This window comes from Cupressus sempervirens, chromosome 7, assembly GCF_028749045.1.
Source record: "Cupressus sempervirens isolate cs-2001-9-10 chromosome 7, ASM2874904v1, whole genome shotgun sequence".
In the NCBI taxonomy this organism is placed as follows: Eukaryota; Viridiplantae; Streptophyta; class Pinopsida; order Cupressales; family Cupressaceae; genus Cupressus; species Cupressus sempervirens.
The window spans coordinates 553,835,504-553,863,255 of record NC_143124.1 but is presented as its reverse complement, the minus strand read 5'-3'; the positions used below and the strand labels follow the sequence as shown (position 1 = coordinate 553,863,255).

At 38.3% G+C, this 27,752-nt stretch overlaps 1 protein-coding gene across 1 annotated transcript in view; it reads left to right on the top strand.

The window, feature by feature from the left end:
• The window catches only part of LOC149547977 (Ribosomal protein L24e family protein), a 39,736-nt gene extending 12,305 nt beyond the window's left edge, over nt 1-27,431 (top strand). Inside the window, exons 2-4 of the mRNA XM_089792010.1 lie at nt 26,009-26,122; nt 26,419-26,555; nt 26,931-27,431. Coding sequence (XP_089648136.1) covers nt 26,009-26,122; nt 26,419-26,555; nt 26,931-27,111 — 432 coding nt within the window. The 3' untranslated portion in view covers nt 27,112-27,431. The remainder of the gene's footprint in view (nt 1-26,008; nt 26,123-26,418; nt 26,556-26,930) is intronic.
• The last annotated feature ends 321 nt before the right edge of the window (nt 27,432-27,752 follow it).

The window sequence follows — 27,752 nt, the reverse complement described above, 5'->3', positions numbered from 1 at the left end:
TACATTTTCCCCTCTTTGACTAATGTATGATCGATCTGGGAACACATTATGTCAAAGAAAATAGAAAGCCAAGTAGGCAGTGATAGATATAGATATTTGATTTCAAAGAATGAAATGCAGAAATAGATAGCAAGTCCTGAATGCACAGCCTAATAGCGGTAGTACTGAACATTAGGAAGATGATGTTAGGATCCGAAAAGAATTCTAACACCTAGCAAAGCGAATAGATCAAGAGCAAGTGACAAGGTCAAACAAATGCTGCTAAGAAATAGAAAGCTGTAACAATCAGCAATAGAGTATTTCTAAAAAATGTATACTCGAAAGTGTCCCACTCTAAACCCTTCTATCGAAACGATTCCATGAGTTTGGAATGTTCGAATGCCGGCTTAGAGCTCCCTATCCACGGAGTGCAAGAGAGTATATTTCAAAAATAAGAAAGCTCTCAGATGAGCCTTAGAGATACTCTTCTTGCTAGTAAACCATGCAATGAGAGGTTCCAAAGAAAAGATGCAAGAATGCAAATGTCCCAAGGAGTTTCTCAAGAATGCAATGCAACTAAAGATTAAACTAGAATGAATATGAAAAGTGCAGCTATTCTAAGCATGGATGAGAATGTTACAATCCAAATATTAAGCTATGTGAGATAGATTATTGCAAAATAGAAGTTAAACTAACATGCAACATGAATCTAAGCTAAAATGCTATGGTATGAGAGAATGTAAACAAGAAATAGAAGTTCTCCACAAAGCTCCAAAGAAACTTGTTAGAAAACCTGCAGCATAACAATATTCAAAATGAGGATGGATCTTTTGAGGGGGAAAGCTCTCTCCCTTTTAAAGTCGTACGGATGGTAGAGATGAAGATGAAGATGGTGGATGATCAACGGTGGAATTCGAAAATAGGTGTGATCCATGTGCACACACAAGTCAACCAATAGAATATAAGTTGACTTGTCATATAAGACAAAAGTTTCACAAGCTTTTTCTTTTAATTGTAAAATAGAAAAATGACTTTATGTGTGCACTTTAAGTGAGTTAGAAGAATGGGTTGCTTTATTTAATTAAAAGGGGACATGTTCTTTTAATCAAATAATGAACTTAGAATAACATAGTCAAACTATAGGTTATAATCAAATAAATTGATTATTAGCAATTTGGCTTAGGTAAGTGATTAAATTAATTTAACCAAATGTTGAAAAGGGGGCTAATAGTCTAGATGACTATTTTTAAGTGATTACATTTGCCTCTCTTTGACTAATGCGTGATCTATTACAATAATAGATAAGACGTCTATTATTAGTTAATGGTTATCTTGTAAATATCTTTAGCTTTAGTTTGCTTTCGTTTTTTGCTTTCTCTGGAATAGAATGTTTCTATTCTTTACGATCGTTTCCTAAGGAAACATTGTCTCTTCCTTTTGTATAAATTGACCTTTCGGTCTCTGTTATTAATAAGCAAGTATTTACCAATTACCTTGTAATATGGTATCAGAGCTAAATACTTAAATTTTTTCGGAAAAATTTATAATTTCTTCTTGAAATTATTTGTTTAAATTTTTCCAAAATTATTTCAGCTAATTTCTCCAAAACCCACCTAGGGTTTTTCTGCTTGGAGAAATTCCCGAATTACGGGTCTGCAAATCGCGTGGAAATCGTGGCCATTTTTTGAAGACTCACGTTTTTGGGGTGAAAATCTGCATGTTTCTGTATCAAATCTTCATGCTCTTAGCCGTCTCAATCTGTCATCGTGCTCTGGGAAGCAGATTCGACCATTTTTCATCAAGAAATCTGAAGTTTTTTCAAGCTTTTTTCAGCTAGGGCCGTTTTTTTTCGAAACCCTAATTTTTGGGGTCGAAATTTTTTTTTGTTTGCAGATTCTTGGTGGGTTTTTCGAGAGCTCAATTGGGTTGTCGTCCGTTTTTTCTGGGTGCCTCGATTTTTGAGCCAGCGGATTCAAAAAACGACAGCAGATTCCTTTTGGGTTTTTCGAGCTCTCTTTTGGGTCATTCTCTGATTCTTCTGGGTCTTCCGTATTTTTGCCTCGAAGAACGTGCCTTCACAAATTTTCATTGAAAAACGTGCCATGGCATCTCTGACAAATATTCTGCTCGAGCATAATTCCAAATTCAATGGTCGCAATTATGGAACCTGGAAGCAGCGCATCATCGCAATCTTCGAATATCGAAACACCGATCAACTTGTTCTGGGTGTTAAGCAGCGTTCGACTTCTCCGGGTTCTGATCAAGATACATGGGATCTGAACAATCGAGAGGCAGTAATGCTTCTCAAACTCTTCGTAGTTGATGACCAGCTTTCTCAGATTCCATCCGGCAAGACAGCGGCCGAAATCTGGACACATCTAAAAGGTCTTCATGAGACTTCTGACAAGAGCAGAGCCTTCTTTCTGAAAAACACTCTGTTTTCTATTGTCATGGATGAGCGCACCTCGCTCCAGGCACACCTGAATCGGATTCAGGAAATCCGTGATCAGTTACTTGCCATCGGTCGCAAGATGGAGGAAGAGGATATTGTGGTAATCACTCTTCGGAGTTTACCAAATTCCTATGAGCATTTTATCGAGACTCTCAACATCACATCTACTGGTGTTGATCTAAAGTTCACTGATCTCTGCACCCTACTACTTCAGCAAGATCGGTGGAAACAACAGTTCGGTAGCAGCTCCAGTTCCACCTCCACTGAGCAAGCCTTTGTTGCGAAATCCTTTCAGAAGGATAAGGGCAAGTTTCAGCAACCATCTCAGCAGAAGTCTTCTGCTCCAGCATCCGATGGTACCAAAAAGAAGAACATTCAATGCAACTATTGCCACAAGTATGGTCAGATGAAGGTTGCATGTCGGAAACGCTTAGCTGCCCAGTCTAAGCAATCAGGTTCGCAACCCAAAGCGAACAGTGCAGAGCACACTGAGCAGGTGGAATCTGCCTTTTATGCCTTCATGGCTAAAAGACCTGCAGATCATGTACAGTCATCTGCCTGGTACATTGATTCAGGTGCCTCTCGACATTTCACTCACCGCAGAGACTGGTTTACTGACTACCAGCCTTATTCAGATTCTGTTATCTTTGGTGGTGGAGAAGAGTACACGGTTGTTGGTAAAGGCAACATTCAAATTCAGTTTGTTGGGAGGAAGCTCATATTCCTTGATGTGTACTACGTTCCAAGGATGGAACTAAATCTACTCTCGGTCAGTCAGTTGCTGCGACATTCTCCACACTTGGCAGTCACCTTCAGTTCACATCAGTGCACCATCACTGATCAGGCGACTAAGTCTACTGTTGCAGTTGGTCTTGAGGATCATGGTCTTTTCAGACTTACTGATTCTGGTGATTCTCAGGACTTAGCTATGACTGCTCGGCGATCTTCGATCAGCACACTTTGGCATCAGCGATATGGGCACTTAAATGTGCATTATCTCTCACAACTTGCTCGGGATGAGCTTGTTCTTGGTTTGTTAGAGATTCAAACCCAACACCTTGGAGTTTGTGACGCATGTCAGGCTGGGAAGCAACATCGCCCACCTTTCCCCAGTGGCGATTCTTGGCGAGCTTCTCAAGTATTTCAGCTTGTTCATGCTGATATCTGCGGCCCTATGGCCACTCCTTCTGTTCTTGGGTACAAGTATTTTCTATTGTTTGTAGATGATTTCGGTAGAAAAATGTGGGTGTATTTCCTTAAAAAGAAATCCGATGCATTTATTGTATTTCAGAAGTTTAAACCCTTAGTTGAAAAAGAGTCTGGGAAATCTATTATTACTCTTAGATCAGACAATGGGGGGGAATTTTGTTCTAATGTTTTCTCCAGCTTCTTGGATACACATGGCATCCAACGCCAGTTCACCACACCCCACACGCCACAACAGAAGTGTAGTTGAACGTCGGAACAGGACAATCACCGAGATGGCTCGTTCCATGCTCGAACACAGACATGTTCCGAAGCGTTTTTGGGCAGAAGCAGTTAACACTGCAGTTTATCTGTTGAACCGGTCACCCACAGTGGCGGTCAAAGGTAAAACTCCGGAAGAGGCCTGGTCAGGTCGCAAGCCCAGAATCAGTCACCTGAAGGTTTTTGGCTCTCTTGCTTTTGTTTGGATCCTTGATGCTTCACGCACCAAGTTGGATGCCAAGAGTCAGAAACTGATGCTTGCTGGATATAGCAGTCTTCACAAAGCCTACCGCCTTATTGATGTTGAGACATCTCGTCTCATATACAGCCGCGATGTAGTCTTTGATGAGCAGCGAGGACCATTCATGCCTGTTTCTCCTGTTCCTGATCCAGCAGACCAGCCTATGCAGGTTCATGATTTGGGAGTTCGGCTTCCATTAGGTCCACCTGATGGAAGGGCTCCAGTAGCTCGTACAGCTCCAGTCCTGCCAGTGATACCTGTATAGCCACCTCCGGCTTCTCCTGCAGGATCACCTCGTTTTGAAGATGCTTCACCTGAGTTTGATCCAGATTCTTCTGATCAGGATCCTGTTGATCAAGCATCTCCTAGTACTACTGTTGGTCATTCTCCTCTCCGGCCTAAGTGGTGGGCTAAGACACTTGCTGATCTTCATGATGATGAGCTCATTGATGGGAGAACTACTCGGAAAAAGAGCAAAACTATAGATTCTGTTAACTTTGCTCTTATGGCCAACATTCACAGTGTGTTTGAACCTCAAACATATTCCGAGGCTAAAAGAATTCCAGAGTGGGAACAGGCCATGCAATCTAAACACCAGAGCCTGCTGAAGAACAACACTTGGGTCCTTTCTGATCTTCCCCCAGGGAAGAAACCCATTAGCTGCAAATGGGTCTACAAAATCAAATACAAATCAGATGGTACTTTGGATAAGTACAAAGCTCGTTTAGTGGCAAAGGGCTTTTCTCAGCGTCAGGGCATTGATTATGAGGAGACCTTTGCTCCTACCGCAAAGATGAGCACCATCAGATTAGTCTTAGCCATGGCAGCACAGTTTGGCTGGAAGGTCCATCAGATGGATGTAAAGAGTGCTTTCCTGAATGGTGATCTCCATGAAGAGGTCTACATGACGCAGCCTCTTGGTTTCAAGGTTGCTGGTAAAGACCATCAGGTTCTTAGATTGGTAAAAGCTCTCTATGGTTTGAAGCAGGCCCCTCGGGCATGGTACATCAAGATTGATATGTACTTCAGTGATCAAGGCTTCAAGAGGAGTTCTTCAGACTCAAATCTGTACATCAAGACTACTGACAGTGACATCATCCTTCTGGTTATTTATGTGGATGATCTGATCATCACTTGCAGTTCGACATCTTTGATTCAGGGAATCAAACAACACTTATGCCAGTCTTTTGATATGACTGACCTTGGGCTCATGCATTATTGCTTAGGTGTTGAAGTTTGGCAACAGCCTTCTGGTATATTCATCTCTCAGTCCAAATATGCCAGAGCCTTGTTAGACAAATTCCGAATGCAGGATTGCAAACTTGCATCTACACCTATGGAGAAAGGTCTCAAGTTATCAGCCAAGTCTGATTCTCCTTCTGTTGATGATACTATGTATAGGCAACTAGTAGGTAGCCTCATCTACCTATCTGCTACTAGGCCTGATATCAGCTTCGCAGTCAGCTATATTTCACGCTTTATGACAGCTCCTAAGGCTGATCATTGGATGGCAGCAAAGTGTGTGCTTCGTTATGTGAAGGGCACTTTTGATTATGGACTTCTGTATTCTCGGAGTTCTAATCCTAAACTCAGTGGGTTCACAGATTTAGATTGGGCAGGCTCTGTTGATGATAAAAAGTCAACATCTGGATATGTGTTCAGTTTGGGATCCGGTGCAGTCACATGGACCAGCAAGAAGCAGCAGGCAGTTTCTCTCTCTTCTACAGAGGCTGAATATAGAGGGACTGTTAAGGCAGGATGTGAAGCTGTCTCGCTTCGTCGGATGCTTGGGGATATGCAGATGTCACTAACAAGACCGACTACTCTGTTTGTTGATAACGAAGGCGTTATCAAGCTAGCACGGAATCCAGTCTTCCATGAACGAACCAAGCATGTGGATGTTCATTGTTATTACATACGACAGCTGGTTGAAGACGGGACTATAGATTTGCAGTATGTTCCTACCTCAGATCAGACTGCAGACATTCTCACCAAGCCTTTTGGTCTTGATAAGTTTGTCAAATTCAGAGGACAACTTGGTGTGTTAGATAGATTAACCATTAAGGGAGGGTATTACAATAATAGATAAGACGTCTATTATTAGTTAATGGTTATCTTGTAAATATCTTTAGCTTTAGTTTGCTTTCGTTTTTTGCTTTCTCTGGAGTAGAATGTTTCTATTCTTTACGATCGTTTCCTAAGGAAACATTGTCTCTTCCTTTTGTATAAATTGACCTTACGGTCTCTGTTATTAATAAGCAAGTATTTACCAATTACCTTGTAATATGATCTATCTGGGAACACATTATGTCAAAGAAAATAGAAAGCCAAGTAGGCAGTGATAGATATAGATATCTGATTTCAAAGAATGAAATGCAGAAATAGATAGCAAGTCCTGAATGCACAGCCTGATAGCGGTAGTACTGAACATTAGGAAGATGATGTTAGGATCCGAAAAGAATTCTAACACCTAGCAAAGCGAATAGATCAAGAGCAAGTGATAAGGTCAAACAAATGCTCCTAAGAAATAGAAAGCTGTAACAATCAGCAATAGAGTATTTCTAAAAAATGTACACTCGAAAGTGTCCCACTCTAAACCCTTCTATCGAAACGATTCCATGAGTTTGGAATGTTCGAATGTCGGCGTAGAGCTCCCTATCCACGGAGTGCAAGAGAGTATATTTCAAAAATAAGAAAGCTCTCAGATGAGCCTTAGAGATACTCTTCTTGCTAGTAAACCATGCAATGGGAGGTTCCAAAGAAAAGATGCAAGAATGCAAATGTCCCAAGGAGTTCCTCAAGAATGCAATGCAACTAAAGATTAAACTAGAATGAATATGAAAAGTGCAGCTATTCTAAGCATGGATGAGAATGTTACAATCCAAATATTAAGCTATGTGAGATAGATTATTGCAAAATAGAAGCTAAACTAACATGCAACATGAATCTAAGCTAAAATGCTATGGTATGAGAGAATGTAGACAAGAAATAGAAGTTCTCCACAAAGCTCCAAAAAAACCTGTTAGAAAACCTGCAGCATAACAATATTCAAAATAAGGATGGATCCTTTGAGGGGGAAAGCTCTCTCCCTTTTAAAGTCGTACGGACGGTAGAGATCAAGATGAAGATGGTGGATGATCAACGATGGAATTCGAAAATAGGTGTGATCCATGTGCACACACAAGTCAACCAATAGAATATAAGTTGACTTGTCATATAAGACAAAAGTTTCACAAGCGTTTTCTTTTAATTGTAAAATAGAGAAAAGACTATGTGTGCACTTTAAGTGAGTTAGAAGAATGGGGTGCTTTATTTAATTAAAAGGGGACATTTTCTTTTAATTAAATAATGAACTTAGGATAGCATAGTCAAACTATAGGTTATAATCAAATAAATTGATTATTAGCAATTTGGCTTAGTTAAGTGATTAAATTAATTTAGCCAAAATGTTGAAAAAGGGGCTAATAGTCTAGATGACCATTTTTAGGTGATTACATAGCTTACATCAGAACTTTCAAGCTTGTAAATGGCACTCTGCATGTTACTTGATTCGAAAAGTCTCTTGTGAACATGCACCTATAATAACAATGGAATAGGGATGCAAATGAGGATTATCTATAATATCAAAATGGTTGATCAATTTGGCCAATCGTGCAAAGTTTTATATGCAAAATAAAACAACCATAATAATCATAGAGCGAAAAGATTAAGGATAGTGCATGAAATGGAGCCCCTTAAAATAGGGGTCCATCAGATTCAATGCATGTAGGATAATTATTTTCAATAGGGATTAGTCATGATCATAATGCTTGATATTAATTAATTATAATTTTTTAAAGTTTACTTGTCATTATGTAATTTTTTATTATTTGATTATAGAATACACTTAGTAATAAGTTGTATTGTTGGAATTGTTGCTTTTGGGCAAAAATCAGGTATTATGTCCTAAAGGGGCCATTACACGGTTTGAGTGAATTCTGACTGTCAAACCAATTGTTGTATCCACTCCCTCTCCTTCACAAGTTTGTATTAGTAATTGTATTAATTCACATTCGGAATGATGAGTGGGAAGAGAAAATGAGAAATATGTATTTTTGAGCTACAACTCAATTTTATCAAGAGCTTATCCACTTGAGCGGATGGAATGAAATACTCCATATGCTTTTTTTGCATCGTTCCCATTAAGAATAACTTCTAAAGTTGTACACAAAGCCGGAAACTTGTTCATTTGTGTTTTTTGTTCACAATTTGTGGGCTCCACTCTAATTTTCAATTTCAAACATCCTGCAGCATGTGAGTTGTGTAAATTTGTTCTATTTCAATACAATGATGCACAAATCATGCTGAGAGCATCATATTGAAATAGAAGTTGAGGACATTGTATTTTTACAAAGTCTGAACAATGAAGCTGAGCAAATGAACAATGAACAATGAACAGTGAAGCTGAGATTGTACTTTTACAAAGTCTGAAAGTGTCAGCTCGGAAAGGAATTCAAAAGTTTATTGTTGAATGTGTCTGTTCATCATAAAAGCAATGAGGAAGGATAAAACTGCAAGCTGGATAAGTGACAGAACTTTAGGTTAAGCAAGAGGCCTAGTGCTTAGGATTAATAACATTTCTTTGTTTACATGCTATAGAGAATGTTATGCCATGTGGACCTCCTAGCAAATGCAGGTGTTGTTTAATATCTGATCTCTTCCAAAATCAGCACCTTGTTTGATTTATGGAGGGGCATTGCCTCCTTAATCCCGATAGCGTAGTACAAGGCTTGGAATTATAATAATAGCATTGATTCTTAGTAACATATCTAGTTTTTGTGTGGTGGATTGAAATGACATGCCAATCAAAATGTTGTTTGACTTCATCAGAGAGTTCCTTTAGTTATACAATCCATATACTTGCCATTTGCAGAGAGATCCATACTCCCACAAAAGATCATCAGTAGAAAGAAATTCCACCTCCCCCAAAATCTAATGATGTTCTCTTTGATGGTGTGGGCATAATTTACTTATGGCATTATCTTTGGCAATATGTTTTTGAGTTGAATGCAAGAAACTGTTTAGCGGTTATGTTTTTTATAGCAAGGGTATTTTTTTTTTTCTCTTTTGGTAAAGTTTTAATGACTATAACACTCCATTAAAGAGAATATGGTAGATGGATTAGTTTGGCAATTTGTGTGAGGTTTTGTCTGACCACAGTTTGAAGAGACCATTTGGCATTGTGTTTCCAGCAATATTGGCTATGATAATTAGGGGAAGGTGATGAACCAGACTACCAATACGAATTGCTGGCAATAGTAAAAAAGCAGTGTTACACCAATATGGGGGTACTTCGGGACGACGAGACTATTACGAGGTAATTGGTAAATACTTGCTTGTTAATAACAGAGACCGAAAGGTCAATTTATACAAAAGAATGAGACGATGTTTCCTTAGGAAACGATCGTAAAGAATAGAAACATTCTATTCCAGAGAAAGCAAAAAACGAAAGCAAATTAAAGCTAAAGATATTTACAAGATAACCATTAACTAATAATAGACGTCTTATCTATTATTGTAATACCCTCCCTTAATGGTTAATCTAACACACCAAGCTGTCATCTGAATTTGACAAACTTATCAGGACCAAGAGGCTTGGTGAAAATGTCTGTAGTCTGATCTGTGGTAGGAACATACTGCAGATCTATAGTCCCGTCTTCAACCAGCTGTCGTATGTAATGACAATGAACATCCACATGCTTGGTTCGTTCATGGAAGACTGGATTCCGTGCTAGCTTGATAACGCCTTCGTTATCAACAAACAGAGTAGTCGGTCCTGCTGGTGACATCTGCATATCCCCAAGCATCCGACGAAGCTAGACAGCTTCACATCCTGCCTTAACAGTCCTTCTGTATTCAGCCTCTGTAGAAGAGAGAGAAATTGCCTGCTGCTTCTTGCTGGTCCATGTGACTGCACCGGATCCCAAAGTGAACACATATCCAGATGTTGACTTTTTATCATCAACAGAGCCTGCCCAATCTGAATCTGTGAACCCACTGAGTTTAGGATTAGAACTCTGAGAATACAGAAGTCCATAATCAGAAGTGCCCTTCACATAACGAAGCACACGCTTTGCTGCCATCCAATGATCAGCCTTAGGAGCTGTCATAAAGCGTGAAATATAGCTGACTGCGAAGCTGATATTAGGCCTAGTAGCAGATAGGTAGATGAGGCTGCCTACTAGTTGCCTATACGTAGTATCATCAATAGAAGGAGAATCAGACTTGGCTGATAACTTGAGACCTTTCTCCATAGGTGTAGATGCAAGTTTGCAATCCTGCATTCGGAATTTGTCTAACAAGGCTCTGGCATATTTGGACTGAGAGATGAATATACCAGAAGGCTGTTGCCAAACTTCAACACCTAAGCAATAATGCATGAGCCCAAGGTCAGTCATATCAAAAGACTGGCATAAGTGTTGTTTGATTCCCTGAATCAAAGATGTCGAACTGCAAGTGATGATCAGATCATCCACATAAATAACCAGAAGGATGATGTCACTGTCAGTAGTCTTGATGTACAGATTTGAGTCTGAAGAACTCCTCTTGAAGCCTTGATCACTGAAGTACATATCAATCTTGATGTACCATGCCCGAGGGGCCTGCTTCAAACCATAGAGAGCTTTTACCAATCTAAGAACCTGATGGTCTTTACCAGCAACCTTGAAACCAAGAGGCTGCGTCATGTAGACCTCTTCATGGAGATCACCATTCAGGAAAGCACTCTTTACATCCATCTGATGGACCTTCCAGCCAAACTGTGCTGCCATGGCTAAGACTAATCTGATGGTGCTCATCTTTGCGGTAGGAGCAAAGGTCTCCTCATAATCAATGCCCTGACGCTGAGAAAAGCCCTTTGCCACTAAACGAGCTTTGTACTTATCCAAAGTACCATCTGATTTGTATTTGATTTTGTAGACCCATTTGCAGCTAATGGGTTTCTTCCCTGGGGGAAGATCAGAAAGGACCCAAGTGTTGTTCTTCAGCAGGCTCTGGTGTTTAGATTGCATGGCCTGTTCCCACTCTGGAATTCTTTTAGCCTCGGAATATGTTTGAGGTTCAAACACACTGTGAATGTTGGCCATAAGAGCAAAGTTAACAGAATCTATAGTTTTGCTCTTTTTCCGAGTAGTTCTCCCATCAATGAGCTCATCATCATGAAGATCAGCAAGTGTCTTAGCCCACCACTTAGGCCGGAGAGGAGAATGACCAACAGTAGTACTAGGAGATGCTTGATCAACAGGATCCTGATCAGAAGAATCTGGATCAAACTCAGGTGAAGCATCTTCAAAACGAGGTGATCCTGCAGGAGAAGCCGGAGGTGGCTATACAGGTATCACTGGCAGGACTGGAGCTGTACGAGCTACTGGAGCCCTTCCATCAGGTGGACCTAATGGAAGCCGAACTCCCAAATCATGAACCTGCATAGGCTGGTCTGCTGGATCAGGAACAGGAGAAACAGGCATGAATGGTCCTCGCTGCTCATCAAAGACTACATCGCGGCTGTATATGAGACGAGATGTCTCAACATCAATAAGGCGGTAGGCTTTGTGAAGACTGCTATATCCAGCAAGCATCAGTTTCTGACTCTTGGCATCCAACTTGGTGCGTGAAGCATCAAGGATCCAAACAAAAGCAAGAGAGCCAAAAACCTTCAGGTGACTGATTCTGGGCTTGCGACCTGACCAGGCCTCTTCCGGAGTTTTACCTTTGACCGCCACTGTGGGTGACCGGTTCAACAGATAAACTGCAGTGTTAACTGCTTTTGCCCAAAAACACTTCGGAACATGTTTGTGTTCGAGCATGGAATGAGCCATCTCGGTGATTGTCTTGTTCCGACGTTCAACTACACTGTTCTGTTGTGGCGTGTGGGGTGTGGTGAACTGGCGTTGGATGCCATGTGTATCCAAGAAGCTGGAGAAAACATGAGAACAAAATTCCCCCCCATTGTCTGATCTAAGAGTAATAATAGATTTCCCAGACTCTTTTTCAACTAAGGGTTTAAACTTCTGAAATACAGTAAACGCATTGGATTTCTTTTTAAGGAAATACACCCACATTTTTCTACTGAAATCATCTACAAACAACAGAAAATACCTGTACGCAAGAACAGAAGGAGTGGCCATAGGGCCGCAGATAGGGTACTTCGGGACGAGGAGACACCGGGGCGAGTTTTTGGGACGCGGGGAAAATGGGCCTCATTTTTGTGACAGTGGGGGGTCTGCCAGGGGATGACAACAAGGGGAGGACGGGCCAGAGAGGGGTGTTGTATAGTATACATAGAGAACTTGAAATGCTAGTTGTGAAATGATGTTTCAGTAGCTCACTAGGACATACCAAATTAAAATACTTAACATAGCAAAATTGCAACATGAATCAGAATCATTGACATTCAACATAGTAACGTATTACATACCCAATAGAAACATTCAAAAATCAAAATTCAAATAGAAATTCAAGTACACATCCCAGTGGCTGCATGGTTGTTGTGGAATGGCGGAGGTGGGGGGCTTGGGTACTTAAGTACGCAATGCGGGGATGGGTACTTCAAGGTTTGGTAGGGGGGTGTGAGTCTCCGAGTTACACTGTAAAAAAGAAAATTCTCTATAATTGGATTCTTGATAATGTTAGGAGACAATTAACATATCCTGGTTGAGGGATCAAAGAGAGGAAGACGAAGATCTTGGAGTTAGAGAGTAGGTGATAGTGCTAAGAGTGGAATTCCAGTTGTATTGTGAAGAACCTTAGGCAGTAAGGTGCCAATAATTAGACATTATCCATTATGTTAAAGATCTAAGTGCATTGTATAGAATGACTTGTTGCATGTATCAAGCTCTTCCACATTTCTAGTCTTCAACTAGTTAAAGTCAATGTACAATCACCCAAGATGCATGTATTTTATGAGCCAGTTGTGCGTGCAGGATTGGCAATGAAAAGCACTAATCTTAAGTGGGCTTGATCTTGGGGGAACTACATGGCTAAGCATGCTTAAGTACAAGTATTATTGGCATTACTGACTGAGGAAATCCCAATGCTTGATCTTTGTGAGCATCACCTAGATGCAATAAGTGCTAACTGCACCTTTCATGCTTATGAGATGGTTATTATTAATCAAATCAAGAAATATGGGTCAGTAAAAACTGAATCAAAACTATGCAGTTGAATCGTGATAAAGCTTCATATAATGAAATCTCTGAGGCAAATGGTTAAAGGCAAGTAGAGTCTGGAGCGACATTTCCTGTTGAAAATGTACTTGCCATAATGTGGAAATAGAGAAGAAAAAGGATCCATTGGTGTGAACCTTTGTCAACTTGGGATGAAAGAAATGGCTTCCCTAGAAAAAGTACTCCATGTGAATTATGCTCCGTTGGCTAAGTTTGGGCCTTATATTTTATCCATATTTTACAATCGTGTACGTTTTGTGAAGCATTGTGTTGTGGATGTGTATTATGCATGATATGTTCTGAATTAAGTAAAGGTGGATATAAGTTTTCAATATTCTGGGCAGTTGTAGTTTCAAAAGATATAGAATGTGATTTATGTTCAGTTTTTGGTTGCAAGGACAGAAAGTTTGTAATTCTTCAGAATTCTTTCTTGTCTGCCAAAAAAGGTTGCTATAGATATACAGAGTCTAAATGTAGAATGAGCAAGAAATGAATGAAGGGTTTACGTAACTTTTGTGATGTGAAGTAAGCAAACAAACTCACGTAAAGGAAGCAAACTCACCTCACCATTTACACTGAAGATTATTAGTAAATATTATATACAAATCACAGTCTTCAAACTCAGTACGCAATCCTTAGATGATAAGATGGGGGGGATTTAGGCATGCAAAGATTGTGGTTAGTATGCGATAAATTGGCTACAATGCGGTAGTCTTATACACCTGTGCATGTCTATGTGCCTAATCTTTACTTGCATGTAAATAGCTTCCAAGAGTCATGTGCAATGTAGAATCTACAGTACATTAACAGAATTTCCTTGTTTGCAATTGGATCTTGTTGACTGTAAGTATGCAAAGAAAAGCATTTTTAGTTCAAAAAGCTTTTACTGCTTTCTTAATTTTTGGTAGTACTAAGTACTGGGAACCTTTTTGCAACCCCAGCTTACCAATAAAAAGCAAAAAAGAAAGAAAATTGTTTTCAGCCAATGAAGTGAGCTGTATTTGTAAATTATAATAATTGACTTTTCAATGTCTTTCATGAGAAGTATCAGATCATTCTTACTTTCACTTGCCAGAACCTTAGTTTCAGTGCACAGTTCTAAGGCTCAGATGCAGAGTTGGATGTGTACGGAGCTGGATGCTTATGTGGATGCAGAATCGGTGCACAGAGAGCGCATATGGTTGGATCCTCCGTTGGAAAAATACAGGGCATTTCCCCCTGTGCGATCATCATTTACCCCCACAACAAAAAAATTCTCCTGCTGCTGAGGTGGCATTCTTGACATGGAAGATGTGTACCAGTTAAGTCACAGGGGCTTGGAAGTAACTGGGTTGGCCTGAAAAACATGGGAGTAGAAAAAAAAGTCTTCGTTTGTAGAAAAAATGGAACAGGTTCCTGCACGGAGCTGGACCTGTGCGATGTGGCCAGAAAACTCCATGAACGGCAGTGAATACTGCCAAAAAAGAAATATCGTTGCTGGGTGGGAAAAATATTAAATCTTTGCCAAAGGCAACAAAAAATACTGGCACTGCCAAGAATCGCCCAGTTTTCCAGAATATTGCTGCGAATTGTTTATATTTTCTTTTTTTGTTTTGTTTTAATTTTTGAAATAAAATTTGACATATAAAAATACTATTTATATTTAGCAATATATTAATTGGATACACAGCCAAATGCATCCAAAACCTTCCAAAAAAAAATTCGCCCATCCACGCATCCGATTCTCACACCTGCATCTGCATCTGCACCCGAATCAGCAACTTAGGCCAAAACCCCACAAGTAAATTGTTAATCAGCAGTCAGAACACATAGAATAGATATGTTAGGGGTTGATGTGAAAATAGAAGGAGTTGGATAATTTAGGAGTTACTTTTGTTGCTGTAGCATTGAGAATTGTGTTAGATATTATTGATCACATCCAGTTTTTCACTTTTGTAAATAACTTTCCATCTTTAAGATACAGTATTCTACCACAAACAACCAGCTCATCTGTTAGGCTGGTGCGAGTTAGATTCGATTAAGGAGGAAACTATGGTAGAGCTATATCTGGCTACACTTCTTTAAATTTCCTTGATATGCTCATTGGAGTGTCAAGATCTCAAAGGTGATGAAAAAGTTGTCTGCAAGGAGCTGCAGCCATATTAATTAAGAGCACATATATTCCCGAAGTGATTAACCAACATTATGTACCTTTGCATTAAACAACATTTAATCTCTCAGAGGAGGCTGTAAAGTTAACACAAATGGTCCATTTGCACAGAAGACCATAGTAACATGTTGTCTGTATATCAACTTCTTGTTGATGTTGGAGAAACCAAGATGTGTGATTTACAGTGGAGGCCACATGAGTCGAGGACCATCATGGGTGTTGTTATTGGAGGTTGTTCTAGATTGTCAGCAACCTGGTTGCACTTCCTCCCTGATGGAAGTTAAGGGGGCTTTGCTTATTTAAATTTGCTTGATATGCTTGTTGCTTGCTAAGATATCCAATGTGGTAAAATTAGTTGCTGGTAAGGAGCTTCCGCCTTATTAGGAGCATAAATATTCCCGAAGTGATCAGTCAGTGTGATGGTTCTTTGCATTCAATAACATTTAAGCCCTGGGTTCAATGAGGCGTTAGAGTTACCACACAGAGCCCCATTTGACATTAAAACCCATAGTTAGTAACATGTTGCATGGCTATCAACTTCTTGATGATGTCAGAAAAATCAAGATCTTTTTGACATTCAATGGATGTCAACAAGAATCAAGGTACATCACGAGTATTGAAATTGGAAGTTGACTTAGATTGTCAGCAACCCAGTTGAAAGTGAAACTTACCTTCCTAAGGTGGAAGTTAAGGTGGTACTGTTCCCAATAGGTGGACTGCCGTCGATGATAATCTGTGTGTTTTATTCCTGAATCTACATGAATTGCAAAGAGTTGAGCTGCGTGGATGATTGTTGTTTTACCCAGAATATAATTCTTATTTTGCACACATGCCTGCACAATAATATAGAACCCTGTCATATGTTGTATACTGTGCATTATGCCAAGCATGTCTCTGTGTGGTATGCAATTTGGTGCCAATACTGGGAGAGGACTACACCTTGTACATACTCCAAGGCTTTGGTCTCCATCTCAAAAGATTGTTTAATTTTGGTAGGACAAGGATTTATATTGAGCATAGCCTCTGCTTCAGCTGTGTGAATGCTTAACGTTATACCTTGACCAAACAAACGTGTCTTTTTTTCTTGCTCCCCTCCCATGTTAAGTGTGTTGGAGAATCCAAGTATGCACCTATTTTAGAATTTGCTAGTTCCTAAAAACTCTTGAATTCTATGAATCTTTGGGACTGGCTGTTAGTTTATGGTGACTGGTCAGGGAAGTACTGTACATACTTTATAATTCTTTGGGGTAACATGTTGTAACTTCATAGTTCTTTATGACCGGCATGTTGTAACCCTAAAAGTGGAAAAAATACTTGTATAAAAGGGCTTAGGTTAGGTATCTTTCATTATGTGTGATGTGAAAGTTGCTTCTTGTGGCGCTATTGAGCTGTAAGGGATTACGGATTGTAAGCAGGTTGGACTTGCTGTTTGGTGGACGTAGCCCAGGATTTTGGTGAACCATGTTAAATCTTGGTGTCTTGCGCTCTCTTTTGTGTGATCTATTATTTTTTGATATTGTTTATATTTGCATGTAATTGTTATTTCTGTCTGAGGTTAATCCTAACACTGGCTAGTCCCCATTGACAAGGATCTTCCCTTGGTCAATACATGCACCATCTTTGTCAATTATGCAGACTAGATATTGGATACTCTCCATACCAAATGGACACTATTCCGTATTTATGTAGAGCTTGTGTTAGTGTAGCATGCGAATGGCCCACCAATTTGCCTCAAGCACTCCCACAGCTTAGTGTAGATGAGGGTGTCATCTAATTCAACAACTGCATAAGAGTTTGTGAATGGCTGTGACATCACATCATTGAATTTGTGAGATCAAATACCAATTCTTGATAGTGATCTTGTTTTGGGGCCATATAGTCAATGACAAATGACAGTGAGCAGAAAGCTTGGGTAATAATGAATTCCTCGACCCTACAAGTGGTTGAGTCACTGTGACCAGTTTTTGGGTGAGTACAATTGGCTCTTGCAAGGTAAGCCATGTGGCTGAATAGTAATCGTTTGAATCAGTTTTTGAGTTTGTTGCTTGATTTTGTCATTTTTGGGCATCAAACAACTGTATAGTGGTACATTCGGTGATGTAGACTATATTGAATTTTTGCCTAACAGTGCAGAGGTTTATGTATTGGTGAGTCAAAGACATCTTTGTATACTGCTAACATCTGATCAATCTGTTATTGTTGTACTGTCACATTGGGTGTAGTAGTCTGTGTGATTGCTGCAATGTTTTGATCCTTCTTAGATCTGATCATGAGCAGGATAAATGTCCTTGCATGGGCAAGTATATGATGACACATTTTGTGTTGACTCGGGATACTGATTTGTGGAGCTCACTTCTGTTTTTCAAATTTCGCTTGAGCTTGTCATCCGGTGATGATGACACTACAAGGCCTGGTGTAATAAACACTGGTGTTTCCACATTCTGGGCTATCCAGCTAGGATATCTGAGAAATCCAATAGTGCCACTTATAGAGGGCAACTTCCTTGAGCATTTAATAGAATAGGACAGGTGACATTGTTGATTGATACAAATGCCTCTATCTCAAGTTGTCCAATTGATGGCATATGGATATGGTGAATTGTTATTTGCAAATCTGGCCTCTGAATCACCCTGATTCGGTTTTTCCAGTTATAACTATTTATGATAAAATACAGGATCCGCCTATTCCACATCTATGAGCAGAAGATAGGATCCTTGTCCTCGTGTGGCAGCACCTGTGTAGTGGCAATAATGGAGTATGTATTTATCTCTAGACTATGATTTTCTTCTCTCTTCATAAATGGAGTTGGTGTTGTGGAAGCTTGCTGTGTCTCTAGCTCTCATGATGTTGGTAAAAAAGTCTTTGTAGCTCAACATTCATTTGTGTTGTTCCAATTGCTCATGTGGTTCTTGCACCACTTGCAAGTATTGCTTTGCCACTTTTTGCAGCTTCCTTTTGTTTGTTGAAAGGCTTGGCACTTGTTTTTGCCATTAGCCATTGCTTGATATTTTTTGAGGAATATTGAAATTTTCATTGATTTTCACATTAAAATTTCTAAGGCTGATGACCTCCTCAAAGTTCCCATAGGCATAGATTATTATTCTTGTAGATGGTAATTTCATTCACTTCATTGTTCGAAAATCAAATTTTCAACCATTGTTGTATACAAGTGCAAACATGACCTTTTCTGATTCACATGAGTTCACAGATATAATGACTTTTTCAATTTGGAGATCCAATTGTCAACTATACCTGTGTGAGTTCTGCCTTAGAATGTGGGACTATTTTAATTTACATGAATTTCGGAGGAGTCAGAACATTGAATGGCCTGTTTATTAGGGTTTGTGATGCACTTGGGCCTCATTGAAGGATCTGAATGAGCTGGCTCATTATCTTGGCTCTTTGCTTTTGTGGATCCACTTAGAAGGAAAATTTCTATCAGCCTTTTGATCACCCCTTGAGAACAGAATATACAAATAAGGTAATTTCTGTTGGAGAGTTGGATTTCTTGAGTTCTCAGTTTTTCATTCCAATAAACAGCAATTTTATAGCCTCATTTAAACAAAGGGAAATTTCTGCAGGGCAATTTTATAGGTTCACTAAACAGAAACGGAAAGGTTAGTCTCAACCGAAGTTCTTCCTTGGTAACCCCAAAGTCTGGTCCAGTTCTTGCAAAGGTCTGGTCCTCATCATATTCTTGCAAAAGTCTGCCTCAGACCTTCAAAGCCTGCCTAAATTCTGTTAGATGAGCGCGGTACAAATTTTGCCGTTTTATGGGAAATTTGGAAATCTGCTGCAGGATCCAGGCCGAATTTGGCTCAAAAAAGTACTATTTTGACTTTTAAAAAGTTTTTGTTGGATCTATTTAGACAATCCAACCCTCCAACTCTAAAATAGACCACTAAAAAGGTCAATTGGTTAAACATGTCATCTGGACTAAAACATTAATATATATGGTGTTGTATTTTGCTATGTTGCTTTACTAGTGGCAGAGTGATGTATGAACTTATTTGCTGCTGCACACATAGACAGACATACGTCAGTCGCACACACACATGCACACACAGATGTATTTTAAAAATTTTTTTTTGTCAGAGGAAGCCAAAACAAATTCAAACACGAATCTTGAACCCACATCCAAACCTGAATCTGAACAGGAAACTTAGGTTGAAAGCTTAGACTGCGAACTAAAACAAGCTTTCAAAGACAGCTATTCAATCCCTTGAGAGCTTCCAAGTACTCAAGGGGAACTCATCTCAGAAGTTCCATCAAAGCGCAAATAGGAAACATGGAGAATACTAGAAAATATTATTTTTGGAAATGTGAAGAGGAACAACACTTGAATGACCGGAAGTACTCTGCAGATTGATTCTGCTTTAAGAGAAGTTAAATAAGAAATCTATTTGGATCGTTTCTAAATAATTTAATAAATCCAAAAAAGAAAAATGAGATTGTTTGAAAGAGGACTTGAAAAGCATATAGTAATAATGCCTCCATCAAAACCTTTCTATTTCTATTAGTGCAAGTAAAATCAATATCTGAGCCCTGACTCTGACCAGCACAAAAAATGGAACAGTATGCAGGCTTCTGAGCATCAGATGGAGCAAATCTTTAGGTTGTGCTTAGCTCCTCATCCTTCAATTCCAGTGCAAGGAAGTTCAACTCTTCCAAATTTGAAGGAAATAATGTGAAAATTTCAAATGTAATGAACAATAACTAGGCTATTTAGTGTGCCTTTGTCCTGTTTTGTAAATTTGTTTTTGTGATGCAGTTGCAAAATGGTACTGGATTTTTGCTTAATTAGCCAGAACTAGAACCAATGGTGAAGTCTCCAGTGAATTAATTTTCTAGTGAAGCAGTGTTACTATTGAGGTTAATTTAGTAACCTGGTCTATCGTAATGCTAAGATTGTGTATACAGATCATAATACAACATACTTATAGAGGAGAGGAGAGGAGACCAGCAGTTAAAAACTCTTAAAGAAATACAATCAAATTTTTGACAAGCTAAAAACTTTTTTTTTAAATGGGTCTCTTTTAACAAAAGTTCCTGTTTTGAGCTTATTGTCAACATCTTTGCTAAAATCTTCAAGAAGTTGGTAAATGATAATAGCCTCAGCCTGTTTACCCTCAACTGTTACAGAAATGACAAGCCTTCTAGAGTTAAGAGTGACCTCCAGGGTCTAAGGGCACAAGAAAATCTCTAAAATAAGGACCGGGACCCTTTGACTTCCATTGCCGTTGCACCCCTGTAGTCCTGCATTTGGCAGTGGAACAATTTTAGGGGGGTGTTAGGAGAGGTTTTCAGGTCTCCCCATCATTTTGTGTTTATAGGTTCTTCGTTTTGTTATGGAAAACATGCCAGTGGTTTCTGCCTCAATAAATAACCATTTTTGCTGCTGGTCTGATTTTCCAGTATTTCAGAGGAATACACCCTATCATATTTCGCAAGGTGGATGTCTTTTGGATGAAAATGTGGATCTTGCTTATCAGGTATGGATATAAGCCCATTCGTATTAACACACCTTTTGTGTTCTTGAAAGCTCCCATGATTGCTCCCACTAGTGTATGTGTTGCTGGAATTGGAAACACAAGGCTTGATGGAATTTTTAGTACTGTTATAGCTGCATACCCCATATTAGCAAACCTGTCACTGACACTTTTGAATGATGGAATCATTTCATAGGACTGGACTTAGAAGAATTGCTAAAGCAGATGACAGATTTGAGGCATTGAATACAGATTTGTCTTATGCACATGTAGATGATAAATGCACTCTTGCCGATGGTCACCGATTGTAGATGCTCTTCCGTAAACTAATCATTGCACCAACTATATCTTGGATTGTTGAAACTGGTAGTCCATAGCAAGAAGCTACCTGTATCTCACATGGGATTGTTAAGCCGAAAGATCCGGATCATTGCAATTCTACCATTCACCACTTTCAACATCCAAAATTCATCCAACACGTCTTTATGCCCTCGAGGCCCTAAACTTTACATTGCAAATCTATTGCTTTAATGAACATTCATAATCGGTGACACCATTAGAAATAGTCATGTGACTACGGTGATTCCCTGCTTACAATCTTCATTTGAAATTAATCCAGAAACTATAATTGAAGTCCTATTAATTGAAAACTGGTTTGAAAAGTTTCCCTTTCATGTTCCAGTCTCAGTTATGCTGTTTATAACAAATCATATTCCTTTCATTTTATAATGTCTGCTTCGCATATCACCTGTAGGTGAAAAATCACTCTTCACTGAATTCAACCTGTCATAGGGACCATGACAGAGGATCGGGTAGATTCAAATCACGATTGAAAGAGAGTTCATTCCATTGTAAGGTCTTGATCTCTTTCATTGTTTCAAACATTTCCAAGAGGGCTGAGAAGAGTTGATGCTACAGTACATTGTTCGGCAGCTTGGACATCCTTGAGCTCGAAACATGTCCATGTGCATTCTTTATCATACTCCAAACTGGCCTCTGTGGCCTTTGGGTAGTCAATATCACCATATATATGCAAGGGGCTCGAAATAAGATTAAACTGAAAACACTATCTTATGACCAATTTTTGCAAAACATTTCTATCTCTTGAATGTGGTGTTGTGTATGCGACGATGTCTCTTTTTCCAAGACCTATGATCACCTACATCTGGATCTTCATCATCGCCACCTTTTAATGTTATCACTGCCAGATTTTATCTCCACTTTTCAAAATAAAATCCATCATTAACACTTGCTCGATGTGTTGGTTCCCAAAATTGTAGATTAGAATCCTATGAGACTTGCCTGCTTGATCCTGGGATATCTAATCGGTTGTGGCCAACTTGATAGGATCAATCAATTCGATTTGGATCCTCTATGCTTCTGGCTCTGCAAAACCAAGGGGGCTGTACCTGATCCTGAACAAAACACTTAGATCCAAGATGCTTATAGCAGATTGATTAGAATGTGAATGTATTGAAAGTTTTCCTAACGGCAAGAATTATAGAAAAACTTTTGACTTGCAAATTACAAATTAAAAATAGTAAATGAATATATGAATGATTTTTAAATAAGAAGTATGGATTAATGAAACAAATGAATATATTAATTCTTTAAAGTAGAGATATGAAACAATTGCCAACATATGGATTACGAATTATAGAAAAAATAAAGACCAGTGCCGAAGGGCAATAGAGTCAGTATTATAAGTTCTAAATGTACAACTTTATAAAATTTTATGCACATTAATTATAAACAATTTAGTAATCAAGATGCGACAGATCAAATATATGGAGACAATTGTAAAATAGTTTGGAATGTACTTTAACTCCTGTGGTTCGAAGACAAACCAAACATAGATTTAGAAACAATTAAATATTTTTCAATATCTATGAAATTCGATTTTAAAATGCTATAATTGATCCTATCCACTTATCTATCATATAAATTATTTATAAAATAATTTTTTTTTTATAAAGGACGAAACTATATAATATTTTAACTCTAAAGATTCATGCAAGTAAAATAAATATTTCTTACTGATCATCCGGAAATAAAATTGCACTGGAGACACTCCTTATGGATGATCCATCCAATACAGTTTGACTCCAAAATTGCATAAGAATTTATTCAATAATCCGAATTCACGAGCTTACTTATAAATTCATTTCTTCACCAATAAAAGAATATAATATATCATAGGACATATAGTATGCAAATTTTTAGAAAGTATATATGAATATGTCTTTTTTGTTTGATTTTACATCTATATTTATAGTCAACGGAGAGATGTGAGTCCCTTCAAAACAACACACCTCTACATAACAAATAACCAAATAGTTGTGATCCGCAATTTAATTTGTAATATAACTTCTTGTTACTTGAAGGAATCGAAACCAAGCATAGATGTGAGCATGATTTTGAATAGCTTCGGGAACTATTAATATTCAAATGTTTTCTTCATAAATGTGGTATGTGGACTCTGCAACTTCAGCACAGATTGATGCTAATAAAAAGGCGAGATGCTCATAGTTGACATCTAGAGGATTGCTGCTTTGGTTCGAACTAATCATCTATTAAGATTGCCATAATTGTATATGGGAAGTATGGCTCATGTTATCGTGTTTCATTTTACCATATATGTTCTTCCTGTGACAGGGAGTATCGCCATATGGTTGATTTCTGAAGATCAATAATCCATTTCCCATGAAAGTGCAGTTATAAACATAGCATAAACTCACGCTTAGGCTTTCATTATTTTGATTTGTGGGCTCCATCACGTGTTTCCATTTTGAACAGACATTTTCCCTTTTGTGCGCATAATCGCTGATGCATATCTGTGAATCACTATTGTCCTCCTTGAAAGCAAATCAAACAATACTCCATTATGTTTGGCACTATTGGAAGGAAACAATATTTCCTGTTTGGAACACACGATTGGGAATGGCCTATAGGAGTCATTATGGTGTTCACTGCACCTTGGAATGGTATTCTGCCACAGAAACTAAAGTGTGAACACTGGGCTAGAGTGCGCATAGGAATGCTTCAGATGTCTTCCGAATTTGGCATGGACAGAACATGAACCTAGTCACAATAATAATAATCTCCAGAATTTATACATGTCTCATCCTCGAATCACAAACAGGGACACTCGTGGTAACCTTTTGTCATCTCCACCCTCTTGTGTATTATCTCCAGACCTGCAAGCAAATAGTCTTATAAGTTTGATGAATACAATCTGTGTTAATGATTCGGAGAAGATGACATGAAATTCTTGAAGGCTGGAAACATACAGGCAGTGTGAAATCAATGTATCTTTGAAATTTTCTTTGAGGAAATGCCATGAACTAAGTGCTTTTCATATTCCTGTGGTCTCCCTCAGGATAATTCTCTTTCATCATTGGATATGATCGCAGGCTCTTTTATCTGCTCAAACAATCTCCATAACTCTGCCTTGAAACCCCTGATGAATCTGTTCATCATGTCCTCATTATTGTGCTCAAATTTGCTGTGTAAGGCTGCTCACTCTTCTCAAAATCTGTAATCAAACTGGTGAAATGAATGCCTTAAAAGTATTTGTACATCTCACTGCCTTTGGTCCAGTATCCTCCATTTCGTCTAGTATCAAACACAAGGTGTCATGTGTGATAATAGACATCTCTATCCGACCACTGAAACGGTCAGATGCTTACTTCATTTCCTTAAGTGAGGCCAACATTTGCCTCACTTTCCAGCTGTTACATAGTTTCTTTAAATGTATTTCATTATATGCAGCATAATTGCACACAACCATATCCCATTGCATGTACTTGAATTCTTCATCTTTCGATTTGACATCAATGCTTATATTTCCAGTATGAATCCTTAAAATTACTTCTCTAATGGAAGTCCTAAACTCTGCAAAAAATTGGGCCCAATCACAATGATTGCCAGAACTTGGGAATAACAGCTACTACTATGTTCTCCTTCGATGTACATAGGGTAACTCGATTATTTATCAGATGCCAAATTCACCAAAACATTTCTTAACTATGTCTATCAGGTTTGTATTAGAGTCATGAACCAGATCTAGCTAGTTGTCACACCATGTCTTTCAGATTCACCTCTGCTTCATGGTTCAGCCTTTTCTGAGGAAAGGGCTTGATGTGGTAAATGTATGACCATCTGACTATATGGGTTTCAAAGAAATTTGTTAAATTCTTCTTAGTATCCGTTGTTAGGTTTGTAGCCATAACTAGAAAAAAGTCAGGGGTATCAGCAGTTTACAAAGTAAGGATATCACCCGACTATGCTTGCTGTTACTGGTAACTTTGCAACCCACAGAATTTGGAAACGTCAGCTCAGGATTTCAAGGGAGGTCCGATATCCCGATCTTAACATTTTAGAGCTTCCTATTTCATTAAGTACTTTTCATAACTGTGAATTGGGTTCATGAGCCCTTTGGGAACTAAGTTGAATGAAATTGAAATGGCATGTGAATTTGGGAACAGTACTGACTTATCAACTTGGCGATCGGGTACCACCTTTGTTGCATTGATATGAAAAACCAAGATCCCATATAATTTGAACAATAGCTTTTGGTTTCTACATTGGCTGGACATGGATTTGTCATCTTTATTGTATTATTAAACTTCTCATGCGGAGTCGAGGAACAATATAAACTTTCCAGTTTCAAAACCATTTTGTACAAATGGGTTGCACTTGTCTGGAGCCTGCAAGTCCTTTCACTAGATATGAATGCATGAATTACATACAACCTTCTTTCCATGGAATGATTGTTTGATTAGGCATATAATTAACTTGAATGTTTTGATTTGGGGTTTAAAATGAAGGTGGTTAATAACCGGAGAAGATCAGTACCTATACTCATAAAATAAATTTCAGGGTAGTATAATTCTTGGAATCATAAAATTTTGAGTTGGGCCAGTTTTAAAAATTCAGGGTTAACAATAGGACATTACGTTCTATCAATGTAATTCTTAGTTGCCATTACTCTCTCTATATCTTATTAATGAATATCTTTTTGTATAGATATTCCGGTTTTGTCGTTCAAAGTGTCATAAAAATTTCAAGATGAAGCGAAATCCTCGTAAAGTGAAGTGGACGAAAGCGTACAGAAAGTTACATGGAAAAGAGCTCACTAAGGTAATATTCTTTGGAACATATCTTTCATTGATGAGTTTTCCTTGCTCTGCTATACATATCTTTTAAAATGCGGATCATTTGAAGGTGAACTGTTTGGTTTCAAATATTAGTCAAAGAAATTTTTTTCAGATTGGTTGGTTTTTGAATTTTGAACATAAGAGGAAAACTGCTGAACTGTAATTTGGCTGTTGTTTGAAGGGGGTCATGAAAATGTACATACATACATACATACATACATATATACATTCATAGGTACATATATATTTCACATATATGATATTTTTTGATACAAGCAGGACACAACCTTTGAGTTTGAACGGAAAAGAAACAGGCCTGAAAGGTATGACAGAAATCTTGTGCAAGATACATTAAAGGCCATTAAGAAGGTTGAAGAGGTTCGTGTCAGGAGGGAAGCTGCACTATGGGAGAAGAGGTTTGTGCTCTCCTACAGTGTTACTTGAGTCACATAATGAAGATAAAGCTACATTTTTTGATCAGTTAAAGTAGATCATAAAATTGGCTTCTTATTGTCTTTCAACAGTGTTTTTTATTCTTCTTTTTCTAATCTTTTAGTTCATGTACACTTTGTACAACTATAGAGTCCTTATTGGTACAGTAAATCTTGTAACATCAATAACTTCATTTCAAAAGGGCGTGGATAGAATTGAACTGCAAAATTGGATTGAGCGTTTTGCATCGCATTTAAACGTGTTTGCATTTGTTTGTGTATTCAGATTTTTGAAACAAGTATTGTGTGGTTTGGAAATTTCACATATTTTTGTGTCTGCCTTCTTTTGCTTGGTCTCAGGATGAAGGGCAACAAATCTAAACAAATCAAAGAGGATGTCAGAGAATTGGAACAAAGTATTAACCTGGTCAAAGCTCCTCTTGTCATGCAAGAAGATCCTACACTTACCTTGCCGAAGAAAACAGAGAAGATGAAAGTTAAAGTTTCCAAACAACAGAAAGAACCATTTATGGAAGAGTAATCGGTGAGCCGTGCAAATCAAAGCAGTTATTCACTCTGCATTATGTATTATCTTCTTAATGAATGTGAGTTACAAATGTGATGCTCAGCCAAATTTTTATTTTGCTCTGATGTACATGTTCTTTTGGTACTTTGAAGACCAGTGGCAATACTGGCTCATGATTATTTCTGAACTTGTCACCTACCTGTGATCACATTTATATTTTATTTTAACTTCAGCATTTGATGCTGACATATTGTCGCTCTTGAGAGTATAGAGCTTTTTGTTTAAATTAAAACCTCAAAGTGAAAAGAAATCTGTGCATGGCATCTTTTTTCAAATTAGAACTTATTTCTTGTCTGCTTTAAATATAGTTTCAAGTCTGAAGCAGATGTGAAATATATTGTAACATTTCCTTGGTTTGGTTCAATCTGACGAGGGCTGGATTCATCTTACGTAGACCTTTGAAAAAAATATAATTAAATTCTTTGAAAAAAATATAATTAAATTCAATATAAACTCTTGGCCGCTCCCATTGATTTTATATGTCGTGACTGTTGTGATAAGACATTTAACATATGCACCGATAATTAAAAGAACACATTGTACATTTATTTATCATGGGGAAATGTTCAGTATTTTGTGATTATCATAATAGGAAA